The sequence below is a fragment of the Anas platyrhynchos genome, chromosome 10 (assembly GCF_047663525.1).
Source record: "Anas platyrhynchos isolate ZD024472 breed Pekin duck chromosome 10, IASCAAS_PekinDuck_T2T, whole genome shotgun sequence".
In the NCBI taxonomy this organism is placed as follows: Eukaryota; Metazoa; Chordata; class Aves; order Anseriformes; family Anatidae; genus Anas; species Anas platyrhynchos.
In genome coordinates, this window is record NC_092596.1 from 2,314,312 (window position 1) to 2,339,194 (window position 24,883).

Here is a 24,883-nt window from a genome sequence, read left to right on the forward strand (position 1 = left end):
GTCCTATGAGGACCAGCTGAGGGAACTGGGGTTGTTTAGTCTGGAGAAGAGGAGGCTCAGGGGAGACTTTATTCTCTCTTCAACTACCTAAAAGGAAGCTGTGGGGAGCTGGGGGTCGGTCTCTTTTTGCAGATAACTAGTGATAGGACTACAAGGAATGGCCACAAGTTGCACTAGGGAAGATATAGGTTGCAAATTAGGAGACATTTCTTCTCAGAAAGAGTAGTCAGGCATTGGAATGGGTTGCCCAGGGAGGTAGTAGAGTTACCATCCCTTGGGGTGTTTAAGGAAAAGTTGGACATGGTGCTTTAGAGACATGATTTAGTGGGTAATATTTGTGGTAGGGGGATGGTTGGACCAGATGATCTTAGAAGTCTTTCCCAACCTGAGTGATTCTATGATTCTATATGAAACAAGAAAAATATACTGCTTCATCTGATGATAATTTCTGAGAAAAGACTTCATTTTTTGTGGATTTATAAGAAAACTTTACATAATACACTACCTATGCTCAGTTAGTATTCTTAATTATTTTTATTTAAAAAATGTAAAAAAAAAGACATTTGGAACTGAGAATTGCAATGCTTTGAAAATTGTTAATAATTCTGAGATACGTATTAATATATTTACAGAATAAAAACAAAATCTCAGGACCTGACTTTGCAATTCTTTACATAAAAGGATAATTTCACTTATGTCTAGTCCTCAAGTTTCAGCAGATAAAATCACTCACCAGCATAAATGTTCACAAATGGGGTTTATAAATGGATTATAAGTATATTACAAACTATTTACCACTGAAGAGAATTCCAGTACAGCAGCACCTACAGATAATGCATTTCATTTACTGTAAATGTTGCACCATTCATCACAACTTAATTACCCCACTTATGGCAAATGAAATGTATAGAAAACATAGCAAATATAGTGATGCTGACATGGTATATTTTTTTAATATAATTGGCTGTACTTTAATCCCAGGCCTAGTTATTTAATTATTTAAGCATTTAATAAGCTACTTAAGTAACAGCCCAAACTTTACAATAATGAAATGCTCTTTTAATGAGTCACCATTGAATGGCTGATCTACAAGACTCTTATGGTTTTGTTGTTGTTGTTGTCTGTTTGTTTGTTTGTTTGTTTTTTAATTCTTTTCGGTGACATTCACATTGCGAAATTTTAGAAACCATGAAATCACATAAAACTCTCATCCTTCGAAAGCTGCATCATACTTTAATGATATTTTAATTGTGTATATCCTAAGATTCAGATATCCAAAGATATTTCTAGGTCTAAAGTTGCAGACATGACTGTGGGACAAACGTACTAAAACCATATAGTTATGAGACCATCAATGCCCATGGGAGCCAGCTAAATGATCTGCTTTTGCAAAATCTTTTTATAGTTCCAACTGCACTTTAATATCTTTTAAAATTGGCTTTAATGTCACTAACCGCTGTGATCACTAGCTAAACTGTAAATGTTATATAATACTACTCATTTATTAGGGCTACATGGCATCGTACTACTCTTACAGACCTAGTCCATGGGCCATTTGCTACAAAAGTCCACAGACCTTGAATCACTAAAAATTGGCACTGCACTGAAGTCTCTGCATGAAGTAAACATACATATATATATATTTATATATAGATTGTTAAAAAGTAAGTTCATAGCCCTGGCTGAGAGGGAAGATGGCATTTTTAGAGAAATTCTCTTCTATTCATCACTATCTGTCAAGGGATCTAAGGTAGAGGTCAACAGATGTAAGCATTTGCAGAAGCAACAGTCATTATTTTGCATGACTATGCAATACTGAACATTTGTCTCTTCTCTACAACTGAATAATTTGTATGCTTTAAAGCCATATTCAGTTATGCAAGCCTTTATTTCAGTTTCCAATTATTTGTCTGTTAGGTTGTTCCCTTGTCAAATTACAAAATCCAAGTAAAAGAGAAGTTGGAGTTTCGAAATCTATAGTTGTGACACTGCTGCTGTGATATTTGCATTAGTATTGGAAGACAAAAACTTGTTAATATGAAACACTGTTATAATGAAAATAAGCGTAAGGCTGCTATACTGACCTGAAATGGCTTTTCTTATAACCCATAACCAATGATCTTGATAATGAAGTGATCAGCTTCTAACAAGAAATATATCAGCAAGCATGAGTATACACTTTCCATAGATTTTATAGCTATTACTTATTACTAGTATAAGCTCAGTTAGATTTTCAAATTGTTTCTGTCACATATATTTCTACATTGTGTGTAATAACTACATTTATCTTCAACCCATTCTGTGATGAATATCCTTTACAAAAATAGTTTGGTTTCCTTGGATGAACTTGGGATGTAATCTTTTTGCTCCTGCAATGACTAGATGTCTTTAGTCTTCTGTTATTTTCTCAATAGTCTCCTTTCATCCTCATCATGAAGGTAAAATTCAACTTGTTCACATTCAGTCCTTGCACAGTTTTGGGAAGACATAATGTGCTGCCTGTCCAAATTAAGTATTTCTTAACTTATATATCTTTGTTAGCAACTGAAAGAAATTAAGAAAAGCTTGGGGAGACTTGCAGGGATGTAAAACATCTAAGATGGGCATGCGTATTAGGGATCATCTATGTAGTTGTTTGCTGTACATTTAATGAATATCATAATTTATTAAAATATTTTATCCCCAATCTTGTCAAGGGGTAATGAAAAATATTTTAATTTTCAAAATAGTGCCCAAACAGGAATTGAAAAGCTAATTTGGTCATTTATTGGTAAAAAAGCTGTGTCAACAGATGAAGACTATCTGCATTTTATTTTGAAAGACAAAACCTCTACATCTTGCAACATGGTTTACAAAGGATGTAGAGATGGTTCATCATTTTGGACAAGGGTCCCTGCATTTTGAGTAACTAGGGTTTTAATTTTTTGCAGTTCCAAATAATTAGGAAAACTGAACACATGCACACACACACGTACTCTTTTGTTCAGTGCTTTCCAAATATGTAGAACTTGAATGACAAGTAAAATACCCTGAAAGACTCGTTGAGGGTGACTTAAGCTTCAGGTGCATTGCATTCTGAAAATTTTATCATCATCTTTGTTTCTGTTATATTCTTTCCTTTAAGTTTCAGTTCTGTGTGTTGGCCCTCAGTTGGTCGGCCATTCTAACTTTGTCCGTTTTGCTCGTGTGACAGTGGCTCACAGATCTGTACAAAGCTATGTGGTACTTGCACAGCACCTCGCTTTGGGTCACTGTCAATTAGACGAGTAAATTGCTTATGCGGAAAGCCACATCTGAAAAACGTTTAATCTATTTGTTGGAATAAAAGGCACGAGCAGATTGTTTGCGTGTGCTTGTTAACTCGCACCCTTAAATTGAGTCTCTTCTCTGTGACTCCAGGTGAAGAGTTACCCCCAGTGCTGTGATGATTTTGGGGAACAGCAGTTCAAAACAACGGTTTTGGGGAGCACAAAGGAGTCGTTCATACCCTTTCCATAACATGCTTTACTTTCTGAAGAAAATTGAATGTGTTACTGCCATCAATGAATCTGGAATCTGAATTGAGAGCCTACGATACAGGACACAGCCCACAAATTACGTTTCGCGTGCATTTAACGCTTCTAACCAGCCATCTCCGCACGATCCCTTAGCTCCGTCTCTAGGAGACCATGGCCTACATTAATTTCCACAGAATTACCGAGGGGCCCGCCCCATCCGTCCTGAGCCCCCCTTAGGGCCGGGGACGGCTGAGCAGTGCCCGCAGCCGCGGACTGGAGGAGGCGGCCTGAGCGGCCTGCAACCCGCGGGACGAGCGCTGGGGGACGGGGCCACAGCCGCAGGGGGGCGAGGCCGCCCGCTCAGGGCGCGGCTTCGCAACCGCGCATGCGTCAGTGGCTGCGAACGCGCCGTCTCCCAGGGCACAGCTCGAGCGGCTCCCGTCGTGCCCCGCGGCTCGCCGCGTCCCCTCTGACCCGCGGGCGCTGCTCCCCCATCCGGGCTCTCGGCGGCACACGGGGAAGATGGCGGCCGCGCTCCCCGCCGAGTGGATAAAGAACTGGGAGAAAGCGGGCAAGAACGAGTTGTGAGTGCGGGGCCGCGGGCCTGGGGGGGCAGGGGGGAGAAAAAAAGGGGGGGCCTGGGCCTGAGTGCGGCTGCGGGGGGCGCTGTGGGCTTCCTGGGGCCGGAGGGCCCGGCCGCTGCCCCCCTGGGCCCGGCTCCGCCGCTCGCTGCCGGGCCTCGCCGAAGCTCGCCCCCGCCGGCCGGGCCCGGCCCGCCTGTTGCCCGAGCGCCCTCTTCCTGCGCTGGGCCGGGTGAGCGGGTGCCAGCTCCTACCCCCCCCCCCTGAAGGAGCCTTGTCACCGCCACGGCCTGTCAGGCCCGGGCCTCGGCCCCCGTTCCGTTTTACTGCCCGTTGGCAGGTGGCCGGCGCTGCGTTCTGCGGCTCGCTCTAGGTGGGGTCAGTTGGCCGGCCCCAGTCATCCTGCGAGGTAACGCCTGGATGCCAGAGGGTCTGGCTGCAGCTTCCCAGAGCGATCTGGGTGTGCTAGGGGCTTCCTTTTCAGGGCTTTCCTTCTGTTTGTCTTAAGCAATCGCTGTTCGGCAGGTTTGCTAGCCATGTTGCCTGCTGTGTTCAAGGGTCGGGGGGTTGTTCACCACTTCGTCAATTTCTTGTTATTACCTTACCTTGGACGAGAGTGTTCTATTTACCAACCACATAGCCGTAAATGCTCAGTTTTTTGTTTTTTTTTTTTTTTTTTAAATTCGTGTTGTAACTAAAAAAACATCAAGTTTCAATCATAGGCATTTGGAGGATCACTATATGAGATACACTTTTGGATATTCACTACTTATGTTATTTTCTTTTGTTCATCTATTTTAGAAGGTTGTACAGCTAGGGTAATGATCTTAAAGAAAGAGGTAGCGTTGTAGGGAATAAACAACACAGAGGCTCTCTGCACAAAACTGTATTTTCCTTAGACCCTCCATTTTGTAATGAAGGGATGCCCCTCTCTAGCCATTGTTGTATTTGAATTGTGCTAGAACAGTTATGGTGTTGTCATGTCACTTTAATGTGTTTTGATATAAATGATGCAAGGTGAACGGAAGTCCGTTCAATAGCTGGATTTCTGACAGCAATAACTTACGTGTTCAGGAGCCCCCAGATGATGCTGAAGTTCATATTGATACCCTTTCAGTCTCTCTCATAAAACTCATAGGTTTTATGGCAATAGCTGAACGATATTTAGGCAACAAGTAGAGCCTTTTGATTGAATTTGAGTGAATGAACAACAAAGAATGAAGTATATAAATGGATACATCTCTTAAAAATGCACAAGTGGCTATAATAAAACAGACCCTGGTTTTGTATGGTGTTATTTTGTGAAATCCACTTGCTAGTCTCCTTCTATAATGGTTAAGTCATTTTTTGCCCTATGTATTTCAAATATGGTGATGATTTTTGTAGCTTCATTGTTATGGATATGGAAACTGTATGAAGATCGCATGAGGACAGAAATTTTATAGTTGATTTGGTAATGACGGTTGCACTGTTTGAATTGAATTCTTGGAACTTCAACAGTGGAAGGAACTTTAGGCCATGCTAACGCCTTCCATTTCCCCTCCAGTGGTACTCTGTACGGATGAACAGGGAGAAAATGATAACCTGTTGTGGGCCAATAAAATAGGCTAGATTCCTGTATTTGTGGCATTTATTCCAAAGTATTTATTCCAGATACTGCTTAAATGCAGTTCCAGACGTGATTTTATCAGTAGTTGGCAGAAGAAGCCATCCATTTTAAAGGAAATGTGATTACTTGGATAAGGGCTACCAATTTTTACAGTGTTCGTTTTATAAATGTGGAATATGCATGAAAGTATTTTCTGGAAGCAAAACAATGTATCTGTAGCTTTATATCTTAGACAACTTTTTACTAAACTAAGTTTTCTTGAGAGTGCTTCTTAGTGTTTAACTTTGTCTTTCTTTTTCCAAAGCTTTTAATCTCCCGTTTTGCTGGAGGAAAATAAAACTGTGATCTTTCTAAAATGAACCATTTAATAAGGCAGCGTTCTGGAAGCGAAGTAGTAGTGACCATTTACTTTGTAGGAATTGTTCTAATTCTTTTTTTCAAAGCTGTAAATGCTTTCAATTTAATTAACCCAGCTACCAATGTGTAATAATATCTAATACAGATACATGAATGCAGATCATGTGCTAGGTTCAAGCATTCTTTGTTACCAAAATGAAAAATTGGTCAGGATGTGGTCACCTTGTATCTTTTTTTCAGACCCTTCTCTGTCTAAGTACACTTTATTAAATTATCTGTATTAGTTTTGCTATTGCAAAAGAGAGATGGAGTTGACATCCGTGTGATTGCTTTATTATTCTCATCAGTCTAGACTTCTAGACCTATTTGTGTACCCATCTACTGTCCTTTTGTATTTAAATCACATCACTTTCTCCAGTGGCTTCCACAATAAGGTGTTCATCTATGACTGTAGGCCATTGATAATGCGCACACAATCATGCAATGGCAAACACTTACTGCTACAGGGATATATATATATATATAATTTTTTTTTGTGATGGATCAAATGCATCGAGGACCCCCTTCAAAGGGGAAGTCCAGCCAAGCACACCACTGAGCTTGCAGTTTCTGCACTATCTTAAGTTGCAAGATAAACTGGAGAAGCTCAACATTCTGCGAATGTGAAATTTGGAGACCTCTTTGAGGCACTCCCGGTGTGTTACTTTGCTTGCATGAGGAATGTCATAGCATGAGGAGCAATTAAAGGGCTGAGAGTCAGGAACACAGACCTTGGTTGTAGTTGTGCCATTCTGACTGCAAAATGCACTTGATTGTGCACAACAAAAGAACTACCCACATCAGTTAAGTTATGCATATACTTCCATATTTGCAGGCACATGCGCTTCATGATAATTACTGCCGTAGACCATGCGTGGGAGTGTAACTGAGTATATAGGACGTTGCGTGTGAGTTGGGAGGCTTAGGTTGGGTTTCTGGCTCTGCTATGCCATCTTGTTCTATAGGTGATCGACACAGCTTCATAGTTCCTGTTTAAACAAATCTACCCAATCTTAGTCCAAAACAAATTTGCTTTTGAGACTGATTTTTCAGAAGTGATTGTTTTTTTTTTTTTTTAATGTTTAGTTTCTAGGTTATCCTGTTATCTATTGCATTTCAAATTTATTACATAATTTTATATTCAAAAGGGATTTAGGTTGTGGTAGAATGGAGAAGTTCTGTGTCCTAAACATGTAGAAATAAGCTCCAAGGTTAGAATAATAAAATTTTCAAGGGAGCTTTTTATGTTTGGGATATTAAACTGAAAACAAACGGACAATTTTCCATTTTCTGGGCATTGTTTAGGTGGAAAAATACTGTAGTGCCTTTTTTTTGCTTGAGTTTGTTAATCATACTAATATTGATGGGTTTTATTCTACTAAGAAGACAAATGTTCTGGTTTTTAACTTAGGTAGTTGGCTAAGACTAGATGTCATGGTTTGATGGTACTGGATGGGAGGGCTTTGGCCTGGTCTTCATACCTCACTGCATCATTGACTTTGGTGTTTATCTGACCTCTTGGTGAGCTGATTCAGCTTGCAAAGTGGCAGACGACTTGTTTCTTAACTAGTTTTCCACCGGGTTTGTCAGTTGAGTTAACTGATTTAACTGAAATGAGAGCTAGAACTGTGTGACCAAGGACAGAAAGGAAAGGATGAAGGAGCTGCAAACGTGTGCTCTCGTTTCTCCCCAGCGAGCTACAAAAGAGCTGCACTGCCTGCCGGTACCTTCAGGGAAGGTCATCCACCTGTAGAGATTGTCTACCTGTATGGGAGAATATAAGCACAAATATTAATTTATATCCAAATATGAATACCAGCGCATTCTTTTCTACCACCAAAGTTCCCATGTAGACCTAAGGAAATTTATTATCTCCATCTCCCAAATTTTTAAGTTATTTCTTCAAATGTAATTAAAAATGGAAAGCAGATTGCTTTACAGGCTGATCTTTAGTGTGACTTTTTACATTGATCAAACAGGTCCTGTGTTACTATGAAGTTTATATGCTAGTATTTTGGTATTGCTGGAAATGGGATTGGAAGAGGGTTACAATTTGTATTTTGTATTAACATGTACTTCAGTGAAATCTTCAGTCCAAGCAGTCAGGGCTGTTGCTACTGTAACCTATGTGATGGTATCATCTTAAGTCATAGGGGTCATGATATGCATCTCGGAAGATAATTTTGTAGAATCAGTTGTTTTACATACCTGTTATTTGCATACAGAGCTTAGAAATGAGAGCAGGGTAACTTCATGGAGGAGTAGTCATTAAGATGTAGAAAAATCTGACTCTGAATTAATACTCCCAAGAACAGCAGGGAAAATCCATCCACACTTGAAAAGTAAGTGCATTTACAATTCATGAAGAATAAAATAAACGTACAGTCCTCTATTTTGCTGTGTCTGTTCAGGTTATTTCAAAACATGTTGCATTTTGTTCAGTAGCGTTAAGAACATCTTAGCCATACCCTCACTTTTGCTGAGCTTGCATGTTTCTGCTGATTACATTATACCTATACGTAAAACTGCACATTTTCCAGTTGTTTTTAAAAGGTGCATTTACCTTGTAGTTGCTAAATTCTGTCCTTTGATTCGTGGAACGGCTGTTCACTCCTGCTAGAGGGGTAATAATCTATACAGGATGCAAATAGAATGAGTGATGGATTGCTACAGAATCCTTTACAATTTATTTTTCCATGATAAGCCTCTATAATAATTGTACATACCTGCTTTATTAGATAATGTTGTTTTATAAATCGCTCACACAGGAAACTGTAGACTTACATAGCATCTTACATAGGAACACTAGCTCGGATACTGTCTTCTGTTTTTGCATGTGAAAGACTTACGATGAAAAATGTGAAGCTTGATTGAAAACTTGCAAATATGAAGGAAAATCTTATGATTTCCCTTAGTGTCTGTAATTTGGTAGGCAAACTGCTACCTCTTTTGAATGCTGTTGCTTTTTAAATGTGAAATTGTTTCTGAAGCCTCATCCTGTAGTGAAAGTGTAATGGGAGAGAGAAAATCCTCAGCAGCTTGGGTTGTACGTCTATTTCTATGCCTTCTGTGTAGTGAAGCCTACTGCTATAGAAGCATTTATTTTATAATGCAATGGACTATTATTTTATTGCAGTCTGTGTGGTGCTTAGTGTAATTTTTACATGGCTGACATTTTTGAGGGAGACCTTGATGGTAGCCAAGAAATCATCACAACAGGTCTTTGCAGCCTATGGTGGCTTCCCTTGGTGATGAGAATTTGCACTTACAGGTAATGTTCTGTCTCATCAGTGCAAAGACTGCATTTGGAAGACATGCAGGTGGTTTAACATTAACAATTTTGCAGGTCAGAGATCAGAAGCGACGGCAAGTCATAGAAATAGATGAACATTTCCTCACTGTCTAACAGTAGGTTAGTGCTAGCACTTCTGTGGCTCCTTAGGCTTACTAATATCACCTAGCTTTCTGACTTTTCTATGTGTAAGCACATGTAATGTTAGGAAGCATGTTTTTTTGAAGTATAAAGGCCCTATTCCATATCTGATATATTAGAAGTCTTATATTTCTTTGCTGTGTAACTCCTCTGAATAAATGTTTATGAAAACTAAAATGTAGTCAGGTATTTAAACTGCCAGAGTTAAAATTATTTTAGCCAGAATAACAAGAGCCCTGAAACATATGCTGGTTATTCAGTGCTAATATCCTAATATCTATATTTTTTATGTTTTCTTTTACTGCAGTTTGCAACTGTGTCGCACTCTCAGTGAAAACAAAAGCCATGATAATGTCAGTTTCAGAGGTAAGTTGAGTTTTTTTTTTTTTTTTTTTTTTCCTTCAAGTTAAATGAAAAGAAAGCCTGGAAACAGTTGATTATGATACCCATGTATGTATCTGCTTTGAATGTTCGTATACGTTGACAATTAATGCATGCTAAAGGAGAATCCACACCTAGATTTGTCTTCAGATGTCCAAGTGATCTCTCATCAGGACAGTAGTAACCAGTGTTAAGGTCAGCTAGTATTTGGTTTAAGTTGTAGAAAATACAATTCCATTTTGCAAACTCAATATACCACTAGATTTTGTTCTAAAAGCAAATTATGTAAGTACTGATACCTGCAAATATGATTGAGGACTGCAGAAAGTAATTCTAACAATACCTGTGTTATAGACGCTATCCCCTTTGTTAATGAAAAGCAATATTGTCCTCAAATTTTAAATTCTCACTTCAGGAAGTCTTTTTGAAGTTTTAAAGAAAAACTACATTTCGATTTGCTCTGCAGATTATACTGGGAGAAAAGCTTCCATGTTGCTAAGACAGCAAATGTTGCTGTACTGTTTAGGTGGTGGTTTGAGTTCTTGCTAAAGTAGTCATAGATGACAGTAATAGTGGAGAAGATAATTTATATTGAAATGTTTTGGTTTACAAGTAACAGTAAGAAAAATTTGTTTAGTAAAGCAAACTGGCTATTCCCAAAGCTTTCTAAGAATGTTCACCAGATGTTCATTATTCTAGACCAAGGTTGGCAATTCCTATGTTTTTTCTCTTTCTTGCACTTGCTGTCAGAATCTAAGATTCAGTGGGAATGGCTAGATACACACAGTAGCTGTTTTGAAGAAATTAATAAGACAGTAGAAAGGGTTGAAATCCTTCTGGTGATGGGCAGAAAAAAAAAAACAAACAAAAAAATCAACTGAAAATATTTGTAGTTTGAAGTACAGAGTTGCTGACTGCTGAGAACTTGAGTCCACGTAACTAGGATCCTGTTGAAGAGTACACTGACGCTTGCACTTCTGCCTTTTAGTTCCAGAAAGACATCTGTTTAAGTCCAGTATACCACAGGCCTGTGAGGCAAGGTCAGGGTTGGCAGTGTACCTGCATAACAAATTCTCCCCACTATGCGAAGCCGCTTGCAGAGAGACGACTAAGGCCGTGATTATGGCTGCTTTGGATTCATTGTAAATCTTTTGAATTTGGTACTGCCCTAAGCTGTGCTGTTGAATTGGCCTTCAAAGTGGTAAGGGTATTTTATATAGAACTGATGTAGGAACCAATCCTACTATATTCAGGTCTTGTGCATCTACTGTTCTTTGCCAAAAGCATTGTTATAAGTACAAGTAACATGTCTCTTTTTATTATCATCTATATATAGGGAAATGACAATAGTCTGCAGGCCCCAAGTTATTAATTAGTTGGTTTAAATGATTATGATAATTTAAAATACTAATGACTTCAACTATTATGACCATTGAAAATACTATCTGTTGAGGAAAATGTGGTACAATTGTAAATTGAAAGCGTGGGACTTTAATTTTTTCATATATTAAGAAGTAGATCAACATTGCTGTTTGTTAAAGAACAATCCTTTGTAAGTTTACCATAGCTGTTTTTGCAAACACCATATTTAACTTTGCAAGATTTTTCTCAAATGCACCTGTGTTTAGTATTTCAGTGTAATATAAGCTTTTGTAAAACACTGTACTTTGGTTGTGAGGGATTTCCATAAGTGGTAGTAGTAATAAATCCTGGTTAGACATTTTTCCCCAGTTAAATTGTGTTTTCTGCTAGAGAAATGGCTTTTGAAAGTATATATACAAGACGATGAAGAAAAAATTCTGAGCTGAAATATATAATCACGTGAATTGTAAGTTGTGTGTTAAATCAACTGCAAAGACTCAAGTTGTTATGCTCAGGACTGTAGTTTTCCATCCCATTTTACTGTTTTCGTAAGCTCTCAGGAAAGTAGATCATCTCTTACTGCCTGATTATGCGAAGTCTTACACATTGATGCTCAGATTTAATCTGTCAGCATCAGTAAAATAATCCCTATCTTCAAGTCCTCTTTACCTGTCAAGCGTCTGAAGACTACAGCATTCTTGTACACATGGTTTTGAAAGTTAAACCAAGGATTACCTACTGCCTTCTTTAATCATCTGCTTTGTTTTTGTTTCAACAGATATCCAACAGGTTTTGTATGAGCTTGCATATCATGTTATCAGAGGAAACCTAAAGCATGATCAAGCCTCTAATGTTCTTGGTGATGTTATAGTAAGTTAATATTTGTTTTAATTTTAGACTTAATATTTAGTTAAAAAGTCAGAATGAAAATCAAGCAGGATGATATTTGAGAAACTTGTTTTTTACATCTAAGAAGTTGTCCTTGTCAAGTCCTTTTCCTTCATTTCTGGGTGCTTGAAGTGTCTGTAGGCTGTCAGGGTTTCTGTTTATTCCCTCCTTTTTGTGGTGAGGAGTAGTTCTGTTCATTTTAGCATAAATGAATGAATTTTTAAGGGCATATGAAGACTGAAGTTTTTCATAAATGCTAAAAATAGATTTAACTTGCTTATGCAGCATGGCAGTGATGCCACCTACTGGTTTTCGTAATTTATATTTCTTGTTTACCATTTTACTATTGAGATGTTCAAGTCCCATGACCATGGTTAAAATAATGCTCCTATTTGATGCTGTTGTTTTTTATTATTGATGTATACTATATGCAACATATTGGGGTGCAGATATTTATATAGTATAAATATACTTTTAAATGTAATTTAAGTTCCTTTCATACATCTAGAATTCTAATCCTTTCATCTTCTGCATTTGTCCTATTTAATGTAGAAGGATACTGGAAATTACAGGAAGGAATAACAGCTTTTCTAGAGAAGCTTTAGTGTTGTAATTTTTTTTCTTATAAGCTGATTCTAATTTATCTGCATCTTGCTGTGAAATTTTTGAGGGTTTTTGCTTAATATAGAGGCTTTGACAAGGGCAAATATACCTAAGAACTTGTTCTCCCAATTAGTTATTCCTGGATGAGTGCAGACCTGTGATAAGGGTTAACTAACTATCCATTTATAATTTAAGAAAAAAGCCTGTTACTGGTTTGATGCCAGGTTTAATGCTATAAATCGATTACCCTTCCATATTAAGCAGAAAGGTATTCAACAGTAGGATGCCTCCTCTAGAGTCACTGTTTTCTTTTAAGTGTAGTCACTGGAATTATTGTATTTATTATGTATGTTCTTTTTTCCTTGTTAGGAGCTTCGGGAAGACATGCCTTCCATCTTAGCCGATGTATTCTGCATATTAGGTGAGTTGTGTTCCCTTCCTTTTCAGCATTGTGATAGATTTGGAAAAATACATGCTTTGTGAATTTAATAGCTCACTTCTTCAGGAAAACTCGTTAGATCTGTAAAGCATTCCTTCCCTTTACAAAATGTTTGTTGGTTCTTTCTCGGTGTATCTGTATCAAAGTTCTTAGTGTCTTTTCTGCTTTGTTCTGATACAGTTCCTATATGTTCACCTACTAAAGGCAGTGGAAATTGATCAGACAAGAAAAGTTGAAGTAGATAGTTAAGAAGAATGTTGGATGCTAGCTAATGGAGTCAGTGATTTAATGTAGTTATCGTTCTTATAAATATTTTAAATAAATCGGTGCATAGTCTTCTGTTCTCAGAATGCATTCTGTAAATATTCTATCTGCATTGTCATCATTAGTGAAATGGAGCTTGTACTAGCTGTCCAGAAACCTAAAGGCAGCTGGAATTGCTTGCCAAGTTATCTGCAAATGGAGCAGGCTTTAAAGATGTATGCCTCTTGTTCTGGTAATAACTTCCAGATTTTTGTGTTGTATAATGTTGATCCAAAGCTGTTTCTGGCGCGTTTTTAGAATTTCAATCCCAAATACTTTTTCAGATCATACTTTTAATTCCTTGTTCTATGTCCTTTTGTTCTTTTCAGCACATATCAGTGAATTTTGCTGTCAGGCTTCATCACAGGCACTGGTTTGAAGGTGTCTAGGGTCCTCTGGGCTGTCACAGACTATCAGATTTGTATGTGCAGCCTCAGTTCTGTAATACTGAACTGATACGTTTTTGACTACTTCATTCACAATGTTTCACTCTGTGTTTGTATCTTTTTTTCTTTGTAATAGTTTTTATCGTGCAGTATTGTAGTATCCTACTGATATCCTTTGCTGGGTTATAATAGGTTAGAGCTGGATTAGAAAACTTAATGGGTTGCTCCTTGAACTTAAACTGTTTGAATAACTGAAACTAGTGTGTGTCTGCTTTCCCCCCCTCAAATTATATAGACAGCTGCCCTGCATTTACTAGATTTACTAGCAGCAGAGAAATAGTATGACTGGGAGCTAAGTTTACTCTGGGGACAAATAAAATTTGGTATAATTTGCTTATTTTTCCATGAGTTTCCTCTAACACTTCTTCCACTCTAAGCTCTGTCTGCTGCTACCAGGATCCATTTTTTCTCCCTTTAATGGAGCCTTCTCTGTTACTGTGTCTCAATATATAAGAACTTTGGTTCTTGTTTTTATCCTCTAATCTGTATTCCTTTAAACTAATTTTTTTCCTTCAGATTCTTCATGGCTGAGATGCTTGGGTGCAGGGGTCTGGACTGATTTGGCATGTCTGTTTCCTCTGCTGCTACCCTGCTACATCATTGTTTTCTAGTCTGTTCGGGGGTCTCTTCCTCTGATTTTTGTTGTTGTCACTTTGTGGGTCTAGTTTTCCTGTGTATTTTTGTGCTCGTGTCTGTACGTACTTATTTTTGGTGATGTCTGCCTTTAATTCTTTGTTTATGGAGTTTTCTGCTCCTTTTGCAGCTCCCTGTTTCCTGTAATGAAATGTTTTCTGTTTTTCTTTTTTAAGCTACTTTAGACAGGCATGCTTCCTTTGTTTTATGGCCTCTCTTCCCACAGGAATGAATTTCTGAATTGCATTCAGTTGTTGACAATGCAAAAAGAATGGAAATACAGAATTACAGCTAGTAAAAGACTGCAGACTGGGCAATAAACAGCAGTTACTCTGAAGACAAGGGAAAAGAGACTAGAACAATGTGATATTAAGGCTAGGGTCACCCAGTTCTCTTCAGCAATTTGTATTTCTATTCTTTCCTGCTTATTATTCATTCTTAATATTTGCCATAAACCTCATTCCAACAAAGAAAGGAAAAAGAATTATGATTATGATATTCCTCTGGTTTCTATTCTACCTTTTTGTGGGATTTGTGCATGTGTGATGTTGGTCATTGAAATATTACGGGGATCTCAAGGTGAATAGGTAGCTGCATTGTTACAGGCGGCTACTGTGTTAAAAACAAGCTACTTCGCATTGTGTCGTCATGAGCATTTAACACAATAGTTAAGAACAGAATAAACTTCTAAATTCCGTGAAGATAACAGAGGCAAATTTCCACAAATATCATGGTTTTTTCCCCTCTTCCTTTATTCTAGATATTGAAACAAGTTGTTTAGAAGAAAAAAGTAAGAGGGATCATTTTACTCAACTGGTCTTAGCCTGTTTGGTAAGTTCAGTTGCACTTACAAATTCTTTTGGTAAAAGTATATGGCAAAATCTGTTTTTTTTTTTTTTTTTTTTTTAAATAGATATTCTTAAAACTACATTGTTGTAGTTCTGTTTTTTGAGGGAGTCTGTTAAAATGTTTTAACAGCTTGAGAAATTATACACGAATAAGTACTTTTTTAGCTGTTTTGTATTGCTGACAAGATAGTTCAGGCTGAACATGTTTTTAATTTTTTAGACAATGGTGTAGGTAGACCTGTTGTTTCACCAGATAGACCAACCTTTGGGTTCTTGTTTAAAGGAATTAACTCACTGAGCTTGTTATTTTCTCAGCTGATTTCAGGAGAAAATTGTATATGTACTGTTTCTTATTGACTACAGTTCATAACAGATGGCTAAGCAGTTTGAATGCTGATAATACTCTTTTATTGCAGTCAGTCTGTTCCTTCCTGTGATTGAAACTTTTCATTTGTATCTTCCATATTGTTAATCTGGTCAGGGAGGTCTCCTTAGGTTAGCTTTATCCATCATAAGAAAATAAATTACATTTTTATTTTTTTTATATTTATACATACATACATTTTATATATATATATATATATATATATATATATAGTGTATGTATGTATCTTGGTAACTTTTGTTCTTGCTGTTGACCTTGAGTTCTGATGCAGCTCAACCAGAAAAATTTACTTTGCCATTTTCAAAAAACATCGTTTCAGTTTTGATGTTACAGCCATTTGGATCTACAAATTTACTGTAGCTCAGGATTGTAAGATGCAAAGTATGTGAGTAGTTCGTTTAGTTTCCTGTTTTTAATGCAGTGCAAAATATTTAGGGACATCCAGGAATTCTGTGACCAAACAAACTCATGCAGTAAGGCTACTGCATTGTTTGTTTAATGAATACTTGTTGGACTGGGGAAGAATTATAGCATGGAGACAAGAAATGGTGAAGTGAGCACTTGCAGATATGATACATGCCATCAGAAACAAACACTGTGTTTCCAGGAATGAGATGTAACACAAGTAACTTCAATCCAGAGTTCTGTCCTGCAATGTGAATTTAAACTTTAAATGTTCCTAAAAGCATGTATGCTGATTTTCTTCTTGTTTCCTTAATGAAAACTTAAAAAAAAAAAAAAAAATAATAATAATCATAAAATATGTATAAGAGAAGTATTGGCAGAACGTTGGGAATCAGGTATCTTACTAGACTAATTAATCAGGAAGTGGTTAAAGTTCTCTTCTTTCTGTATTTTTCAGCTGCATTAGCTGACTTGGTACTTCTTTCTACATACCTTTATCACATGTGTTATGGGTAGAGTAATGTAGTCTCATTGTTTGAATCATTTAAGGAAGTAGTTTTGAGAGAGTGTAAGTTTCCTCTCCTCTCGGTTAAACAAATTTTGCTCCTGAAGTACATTTTGTTAAATTTCTCCTTTATGCAACCTACTTGTGCCTTTTGAAGTGGCATTCCTAGCCATCTGGAATAAGCTTGACTTGTAGGAAAAATCAGTGTAAGAAAATAAGGCATTTTTTCAGAGTATGAGAGAGTGGGTTTAAGCTTTGTAATATGCAGTTCTTGTAATAACATCCCTAGATGTTAAGCAGTGTATACTTTGTAACCAGCAGTTAGACTTTACAGCTTGTTTATTCAAGGTGTTCTCTATATAAAATGTACCTCTGTAAAATCCTAGTTTTAGTTCAGTTTCTCAGTTGTATTCACTTGTAAATGCATTCTGTTTCAAACTTACTATAAGGGTATATATGTATGTTTCTAGGTGTTCATAACTAGCAAATCTGATGTGTATTTTTGGTCTTTTTTTTTTTTTTTAGTATCTTGTATCTGATACTGTCCTAAAGGAGCGTTTAGATCCAGAAACACTGGAATCACTAGGACTTATCAAGCAGTCTCAACAGTTCAATCAGAAATCTGTTAAAATAAAGACAAAGCTATTGTAAGTTTTGGGGTAAGGGTTTTCTAGAGGGTGGGTGGGGAAGGGCAATGCTAATTAATCTGGTAACAATGTTTACTTTAAAAAAAATGTTTACTGTAATAAAATACTGTCTTTTCTTTAGGAAAAATGTTTCATTGCACTCTAACCAGTCACTGACAATAATAGAACATCATTAGCCCTCTTACGTTTCTCAAGCATGTGAATGCTAAAACCTGTTTTAACTTCACTTATTGCTATGACCTTTTCTTTGCTACAGGTATCCTGTATGTACAGATTAAATACTTTTTAATTTTATTTGTAATAAATGTAAATTTGTTAAGTATGAGCAAATATTTTTTTTACTGTTACATCAGTTAAGCATAGGTAGATGTATTTGATGTTCTCATAAATAAGCAAATGGAGTTAAGTTAATTTTGGCAACACTATAGATTTTTGTGAATGTATATTTTTTGCCTTTGCATCCAATGTTTCAGTCTCTATATTAAAGAAGAGCATTTAAAACTAGAATAGGTCCTTACTCACAGACTGATAAGGTGCTGAGCAGTTCTTCAGTATAGCATGTAAGAACAAGCTTTATTGTTAGTGCTAACAATCTAGCTTTTAAATGGTCTGAATTTGAAATAAAAGAGATTTATTTGAAGAATACTTGCTGCCTTGCAGATATTTGTTGTACTGCATTATCTCATTTTTGCAATAGCTGATATAAATTGCAAGTTCTTGAAAATATATTTGAAGTTATCATTTTGTATAGCAAGTTTAATATTCATAAGAATGTGAATAAGCTTTCACTGTGGATGTATTAATAGTGTTTAATTTCTGTTTATTTGCAGTTATAAGCAACAGAAATTTAATTTGTTAAGAGAGGAGAATGAAGGTTATGCAAAGCTGATTGCAGAGCTGGGGCAAGACTTATCTGGAAATATCACTAGTGATTTAATCCTTGAAAATATCAAATCTTTAATAGGTAAGGAATTTGTTGGAGAAATATGGGCACTGATTTTCTTAAATAGTTGTGCAACTCCGGAGGATGACCTTCGACTGCTGTTTGAGATCATCTGGGAATCAAATAACATGATACAGGCATGTAGTGTGGTAGTAACATATTGGCAGACGATCTTTGATTGGATTATGAAATTTGGATGCTCCTGATTCTTTGGCAAAGTTGATTTTTGGGAATGATGTGTAGTTAAAAATTAGTTGCTAAATGTATAGTACAGTCCCAAATGTGACTATGATCAACTTCAGCAGCCACTCGAAGAGTAGTGTTTTTTGAGGATGTTCTGACATCTGTTAGCAGGAAGATTAGAAAGTAACAAGTTAATGTCTTTTGCTATTTTAAGGTACTGAACTCAATGCGTGAATATCCTTTTAATCTTGAAGGAGCTGAACAACTGGTTCTCTATAAAGTGACAGTAGTAGTAAATATTTCTCCTTTGTCTAGTTCAATTTGTTTTTTTTCCATATATCTAAATTTAGTAGTAATAGGGTTGCAATAAAATTGCAAAATATGTTTGAAATAGGAGATGTTGGTAATTCTCCATATTTTAGACATCCTTTTTGCACAAAGTTTTATAATATTAATGTTTGCACTATTTCCTGTTCTATACAGTGCCAGTGCAGTCATGGTCCAAACGATGTGCTAGTATTTTATAAGGATAATTCTCCATCTATCACAGAATTTTGTTTGAGACTGGCAAATCCCTGTAGTAATACTACTTGCTTTGGAAGAGAGATAGATAATAAGATGGTTTTTGGTGGTTATTACAGTAAAAAATACACATTCAGTTTGAGGAGTTTTATAACAGCATTTTTCTGTCTTCTGGAATTTTAGGATTTGCAGATAGACTTCCCATAAAACATCAAATTTTCTAAAGTACTGATTTGCAGGAGGTCCTGACATAGTAGAAACAGCCTCTGGGGAAAGAAAGACCAATGTAATTACATAGCTGCGTAGTGGATGTGCATGGATGACATTTTTTTCTTATGGTACAAAGAAGAAAGTAGTGTAGATATGGATTCTTCTGATATAAATAATAGTATTTATTTTGTGGCAGAGAAAGTTTAGTGAGATACAGATACTATTTCAACACTGGCTTAAGTTGATCTATATCCTTGCTCTAAAATAAACAAGCGGTTCTCATTGCTAGCAGCAGTGCTGAGTTGGCATGACAGTGTAACCAGATGGGTCAGAATTTAGCTGCAAACTTGAACACTCCTGGGGGTGTAAAATAATGTTTTGGGTTTACATGGTTCATTTATGCAGCTGCATGAATACGTGTGGCAACACAAGGGGAGAAGTCTGTGCATTCTGCTGGCACTATGGGATTAGTGAGATTTGTTTTGTACTTTTCAAATGTTGACTATAAGAGGGTAACTTAAAATTTCTGTGTAAACTGAATTGAAAGTCCCATTGAATGTCATTGCCTGGTTTAGTACTAGACACAAGTCAAAATGATTGGTGTATTTGGAGGTGATCCAAATTATTTTGTTGTATGTAGTTCTTTTCTGTTAAAATTTCGCCTTGATTAAACTTCAAAAAGTAATGCATTTATAGATTAGTAACAGAATGAAAATGAAAAGTAGTGATATTAAGGTTTTCTGCTCTGTTCTTTTCCACTAGGATGTTTTAACCTTGATCCTAACAGAGTTTTGGACATTATCCTAGAAGTCTATGAGTGCAGGCCTGAGTATGATGATTTCTTTGTACCACTGATAGAGTCATACATGTACATGTGTGAACCACAAACTCTATGCCATATTCTTGGGTTCAAATTCAAATTTTATCAGGTAATGTATTTATTAATTGTTTTCATCATTGGTTGGTTAAGTGATGAACTGCAGCCAGTGACAACAGACATCTGCTGTAATTTTTTTTTAGTATGGAAATTAATATATGTTGTAGAGTTCCAGTTTTAAAAACAATTTCATGATTTGAATAGAATTTCATGATGTATTTTTGAGGAAGATGCTTTCAGCTGCCTGTCTGAGTTATGGTCAGCAATCTTGATCATCACACCTTCCATTTGAAGGTGTATAGTTATATAAGGACTGGCATTAACAAAGAAACTGTGCCTTATAAACAAAAGACTTGTCCACAGGAGTAAAGAGCATGTTTACAAGGTGGTTAATATTTAAGAGAATATTCAAGTAAGTTTTTGAAATATAGTATAGAACTGCATACAAGCACTATAAGATGCGGAGATGATTAAACCTTAAAATTTCTGAAAAATCTGTTTGCTTATTGCAGTTAAGTCTAGCCATAAGGCAGTATGGCTTTGGAGTAGTAGCAGGTAACTGACATGGCAGCAAGGAGAACTGTGTTGATGAACTGAGCTTCAAGTAATTTCATTTGTTTTCATGTCTTTTCCTTTCTTTTTAATTTGTAATCTTGCCGCCTTTAGGATCCAAGTGGTGAGACGCCTCCTTCCTTATACCGAGTTGCTGCTGTCCTGTTGCAACATAATCTGATAGATTTGGAAGATCTTTATGTCCATGTAAGTGACAGTGCTACTTGGTCAAATGCCAAAAACAAAGAAAAATTTTTTTTAAGTGTGCTAGATATCTTGTCCTATTCCTAAAGCTTAAGACTCATGACATACATGTACCTTGTAGTAGCTGTGTATGTACATTTAATAGCTGTTAAATTTCCCAACACTTTGTAATGTCACATATTCAGACAAGCACACACTGAAGTATTAAAGCTGATAGGCCTTCTTTGAATGATCTGTGTAGTATCCTCCAGGTTTGTTTAACCTCCTGCCTGAGTTAGGAGATGGGAGGTAATTGATAAGAGATTGGTTTTAAATGCCTTGAGTAACATTCCTTAAGAACTAGACTCTTGGAGTGTTTTCACTTGGGAAATTTTTTGAAAAAAGTGGTAGGATGATTAACTGCTTACCTTTTTCTTAATAGTATATTTTTTAAAAAACTCATATATACATATTCCCAAATCAGTCTGTAATCTAACCTACAAGAATTCTGAATTGTTATCCTGCAAGAGCAAAATGGAGTTGCAGGCTCAGATGTAATCTGAGAGATTTATCCTCTCCAGTCTGGCACTCTGTCAACCAACCAGCATACTAATTTGACAGATGGTAAACAGAATGTTACAGTTATCAAAATATTTTTACATTATGCACCAATTTTTAATTTCAGAATATCCATATATTTCAAGGCTCTTAAGTCTTCCACTGAAATCAAGGAAATGAGCTTTAATTACAGCTATGGAAATTTTGGAATGTAGTTCTGCTGTTAATTTGTGTGGCAGTTAATAGTGTCACTCACAATCTGACTTGTCAATTACTGTCTCTGGCATCATTATTTTTTTGGCTAAAAATACCTCAGGTGGAGGAGGAGTGGGAATGAGTATCTCAATCAGCATGGAGGAAGAGATGTGTGATGGTAATGCTAGTTTGTTAAGGAATGTTGGTGAGGTTACAAAAAGTGCCTCTATTCCCACCTGTGCAATCTCAGCCGGATCCTGTATAGGTATTTGTGTTTTCTGCCAGTTTCGCGGTGGGAACGGCCTCTGCATCTATTTGTACTGCTCACCCTTAGTCACATTGATTCTCAGCCTCATTTGCAATCTGCTTTCATTCCAGAATTTTCTCTGCCAGTCTCTGTCTAACTTTGTGTGTTCTGCATGGCATTTTCCTCTTTTCAGTCAGGCTTAATTTCACTTGATATGAGAGTTTCATGAAGATAATTAACATAGACGTTCTGAGCATTGTGGTATATATTATACAGTGTATTATTATATGGTATGTATTACATGGTGTATGGTGTGTATGTACATTATATATATGTGGTGGTATGTATTGTGCAGCTTCTGTACAACAGCAGCTGTCAGGCTTACACTTCACATCAAGAATGTCCTTGCTCCCCTGCCCCACAGTCGTGCAAGAACCGTTCTTTGCTTTTATTTATGCACAAATACATGTACGTAGCAGGCATTAGGTCCTAAAGATGTGATTTGTTACTTCTCATTCTACTTCACGTATTTCTTGGTGAATCTTAATAGATTTGTGTTATTAAATGAGGAGGGTGTAACTCTTTAAACCTTTCCAAGTGGGAGAAGAAAGAATCCCAAGTTCTATGTTGTTGGTGGAAAAGGGGAGCTTATGCAACCAATTGTTGTGAGGAAGGTGTGAATGATGTTATTCTTCATCTGTCTTTGATTTCAGAAGTCTGTTAATACCATGCTTCCTTGTTGGTATTAGGATAACGAGAAAAATCTCCCAAGGAATGTTTTATCTGATTAGTATCGAGGAAGGACACAAGTGCTGCTTGGGTCTCTGGTTATGAAAAACAGGAGTGAGTAGCTAACTCTCATTTTCAGAAATCATGTTTGTTCTGTTTTCTTAGCTTCTTCCAGGGGATAATGCCATCATTGAAGAACACAAGCGAGAGATAGTGGAAGCTAAGCAAATTGTCAGAAAACTTACAATGGTTGTCTTATCCTCTGAAAAGACTGAGGAAAAGGAGAAGGAAAAAGAAAAAGAGGAGGAGAAGACTGAAAAGGTTAGTGTGTGTGAGTAGCTTCTTTTCCAAGAAAACAACTTTAAACTGAACATAGTCATTGTTACGAAAATGTATTTTTTCAAACAAATATACAGGTATCCAAGTATCTGTTCTTGGAAGGCTTTGTTTATCTTCTGATAGCACTTCATTTATGCTAAAAGTGCAAGCATGTTCTTTGGGATTTGTTCTGGATTTCTGTACATTTTAGGCTTTTGGTTCCTTGACTAATTAATATGACTCCTCTTCGTTGTATCAGCTCCCCAGTGTGAGTACTGGCATTCACGTACTTCAGAGTCTTTTAAAAACTGTGTCTTCTAGGTTTTACGTTATAATCATAGTCGATACCTTCGGGATGCAGACGTAAAATGCATTTGTTATTCCTCTCAGTCAAGAATTGGGATGAAAAAAATTGCTAAACTTAAGAATGCCAGTATAATTAGCCTCCAGTGTAGAAAACACATTTTAATTGTACATATTGTATAGAAACTGTCCTTTGTGCTTTCCATTAGACCTGTATCTTTGTGTCAATGTGTACTTCTTACTTAAGGTGCTACTGTGTCATGTCTTGTCTGTGTTGCCCTAGGTATAGCTTGCTTCATTGTTTTTAAGCGTAGTTGAAAAACAGAAATTTTATTTCTGGGTAGCTTGTTTTCCTCTTCATTTCAGAGTTGTAACCATGGCTGAAGTATCTTTTTTTTTACCTTAAAAAAAATTTGCTACTTTCATTTGATAGTTTGAGTAATGGAAAGGGTGGACAAGTCCATCAGTATTGGTAACTACTGCTTTTAATTTTCTGTATCCTTCTGGGTTCATTATATCCAGCTGTTTTGTCTACTTACTCCCATTTGTTCTACCTTACTTTGATTATCTGTCTCTTTGACCTTCCTTCCTCCTCTTTTTTTTCTGCCTAGCTTGAAAAATCTAATTTCTTTGTTCCTTAGGCAGCTGATAAAGTCACCTCTCTCTGGTGCTCAACTGCAGTCACATCTGCTGCTTAAACTGATTCCTTTCACTAGCGTTAATTTTTGACCTCTTTTCCCATTCATTATTTCTGTATTGCTTTTTATTAAATGACATTGCTTTGGTCTCTTTTCTACAATTAGATGAGCTGCCTGGCATTTTCTGAAGCTCACATGTCATAATGTTCTGATGGAAGATTGAACTCTTGATTGGACATAGGGAGCATATACGTTGCTCAGTAATGTCAGAAGAATTAAGACAGTGTTCTTTTAGCTGAGCTTTATATTTAAGAACTAGGGAATTTTAAGCTGTACCAAAAACTGCAACATTTTTTTTGAAGGATTAGAGTGACGAGTAATGAAGTCTGAGTCTGTGGTGGGAAAATAAAGAGCTGTACTTAAGCAGTGTCTCTGACTGAATTTCTCTGAATGCATGCTGTTTCTCAAAAGGCTTGGTTCTGTAATAGTTTTGTATGTTAGCTATGCAATTTGTAGCAATGAGGAATGACAGGTTCCAACACTGGCAGTCCCATTATGAGTGATTTTTATCCAGTATGCAGTCTTAACATACTATTTTTGATATGGTACTGTGAAATATATGCCTGGATAAGGGAGAAAAATGTTTAACAATTTATGGCTTAACTATTTTAAATTCATGAAGTTCTGTCCTTTGAGTAAAATTTTTTATTGTCTCATGACTCTTAATATGAATAGTGTTGTCAAATGCATTATCTACTCTTGCCTTTTGGGATGCATTTGGTGTAACCAAATAATAGTGAAAACAGATGGAGAGGGAGATAAAAAAAAAAAAAAATCTTAAGGTCACAACTCAACAGCATGATGAGATTTGACAGCAAGTCTAGACTGACTCTTTTCTGTTGTGTGCTTTTGCTGTTGGAGAGTATGTTATGGAAGAGCACGCTTAAATTTAAGGACAGACCCAGTCAAGCAGTGTGTATGTGTAAGCAGTGCCTGCTTTGGAAATGAAGCAATATTCATTTCCATAGAAAGACTGTGTGGCTTGAAACATGGTTTCCAGCACA

At 36.7% G+C, this 24,883-nt stretch overlaps 1 protein-coding gene across 2 annotated transcripts in view; it reads left to right on the forward strand.

The window, feature by feature from the left end:
• The first annotated feature begins 3,906 nt into the window (after window positions 1-3,906).
• THOC2 (THO complex subunit 2) overlaps window positions 3,907-24,883 on the forward strand; it is a 56,695-nt gene continuing 35,718 nt past the window's right edge. For both annotated transcript variants that reach the window (XM_038184145.1, XM_038184144.2), the window contains exons 1-10: window positions 3,907-4,081; window positions 9,824-9,882; window positions 12,038-12,129; window positions 13,120-13,171; window positions 15,332-15,402; window positions 17,240-17,361; window positions 18,192-18,325; window positions 19,982-20,148; window positions 20,763-20,855; window positions 22,726-22,881. In XM_038184145.1, the coding sequence (XP_038040073.1) occupies window positions 4,020-4,081; window positions 9,824-9,882; window positions 12,038-12,129; window positions 13,120-13,171; window positions 15,332-15,402; window positions 17,240-17,361; window positions 18,192-18,325; window positions 19,982-20,148; window positions 20,763-20,855; window positions 22,726-22,881 (1,008 nt within the window). In that variant the 5' untranslated portion in view covers window positions 3,907-4,019. The remainder of the gene's footprint in view (window positions 4,082-9,823; window positions 9,883-12,037; window positions 12,130-13,119; window positions 13,172-15,331; window positions 15,403-17,239; window positions 17,362-18,191; window positions 18,326-19,981; window positions 20,149-20,762; window positions 20,856-22,725; window positions 22,882-24,883) is intronic.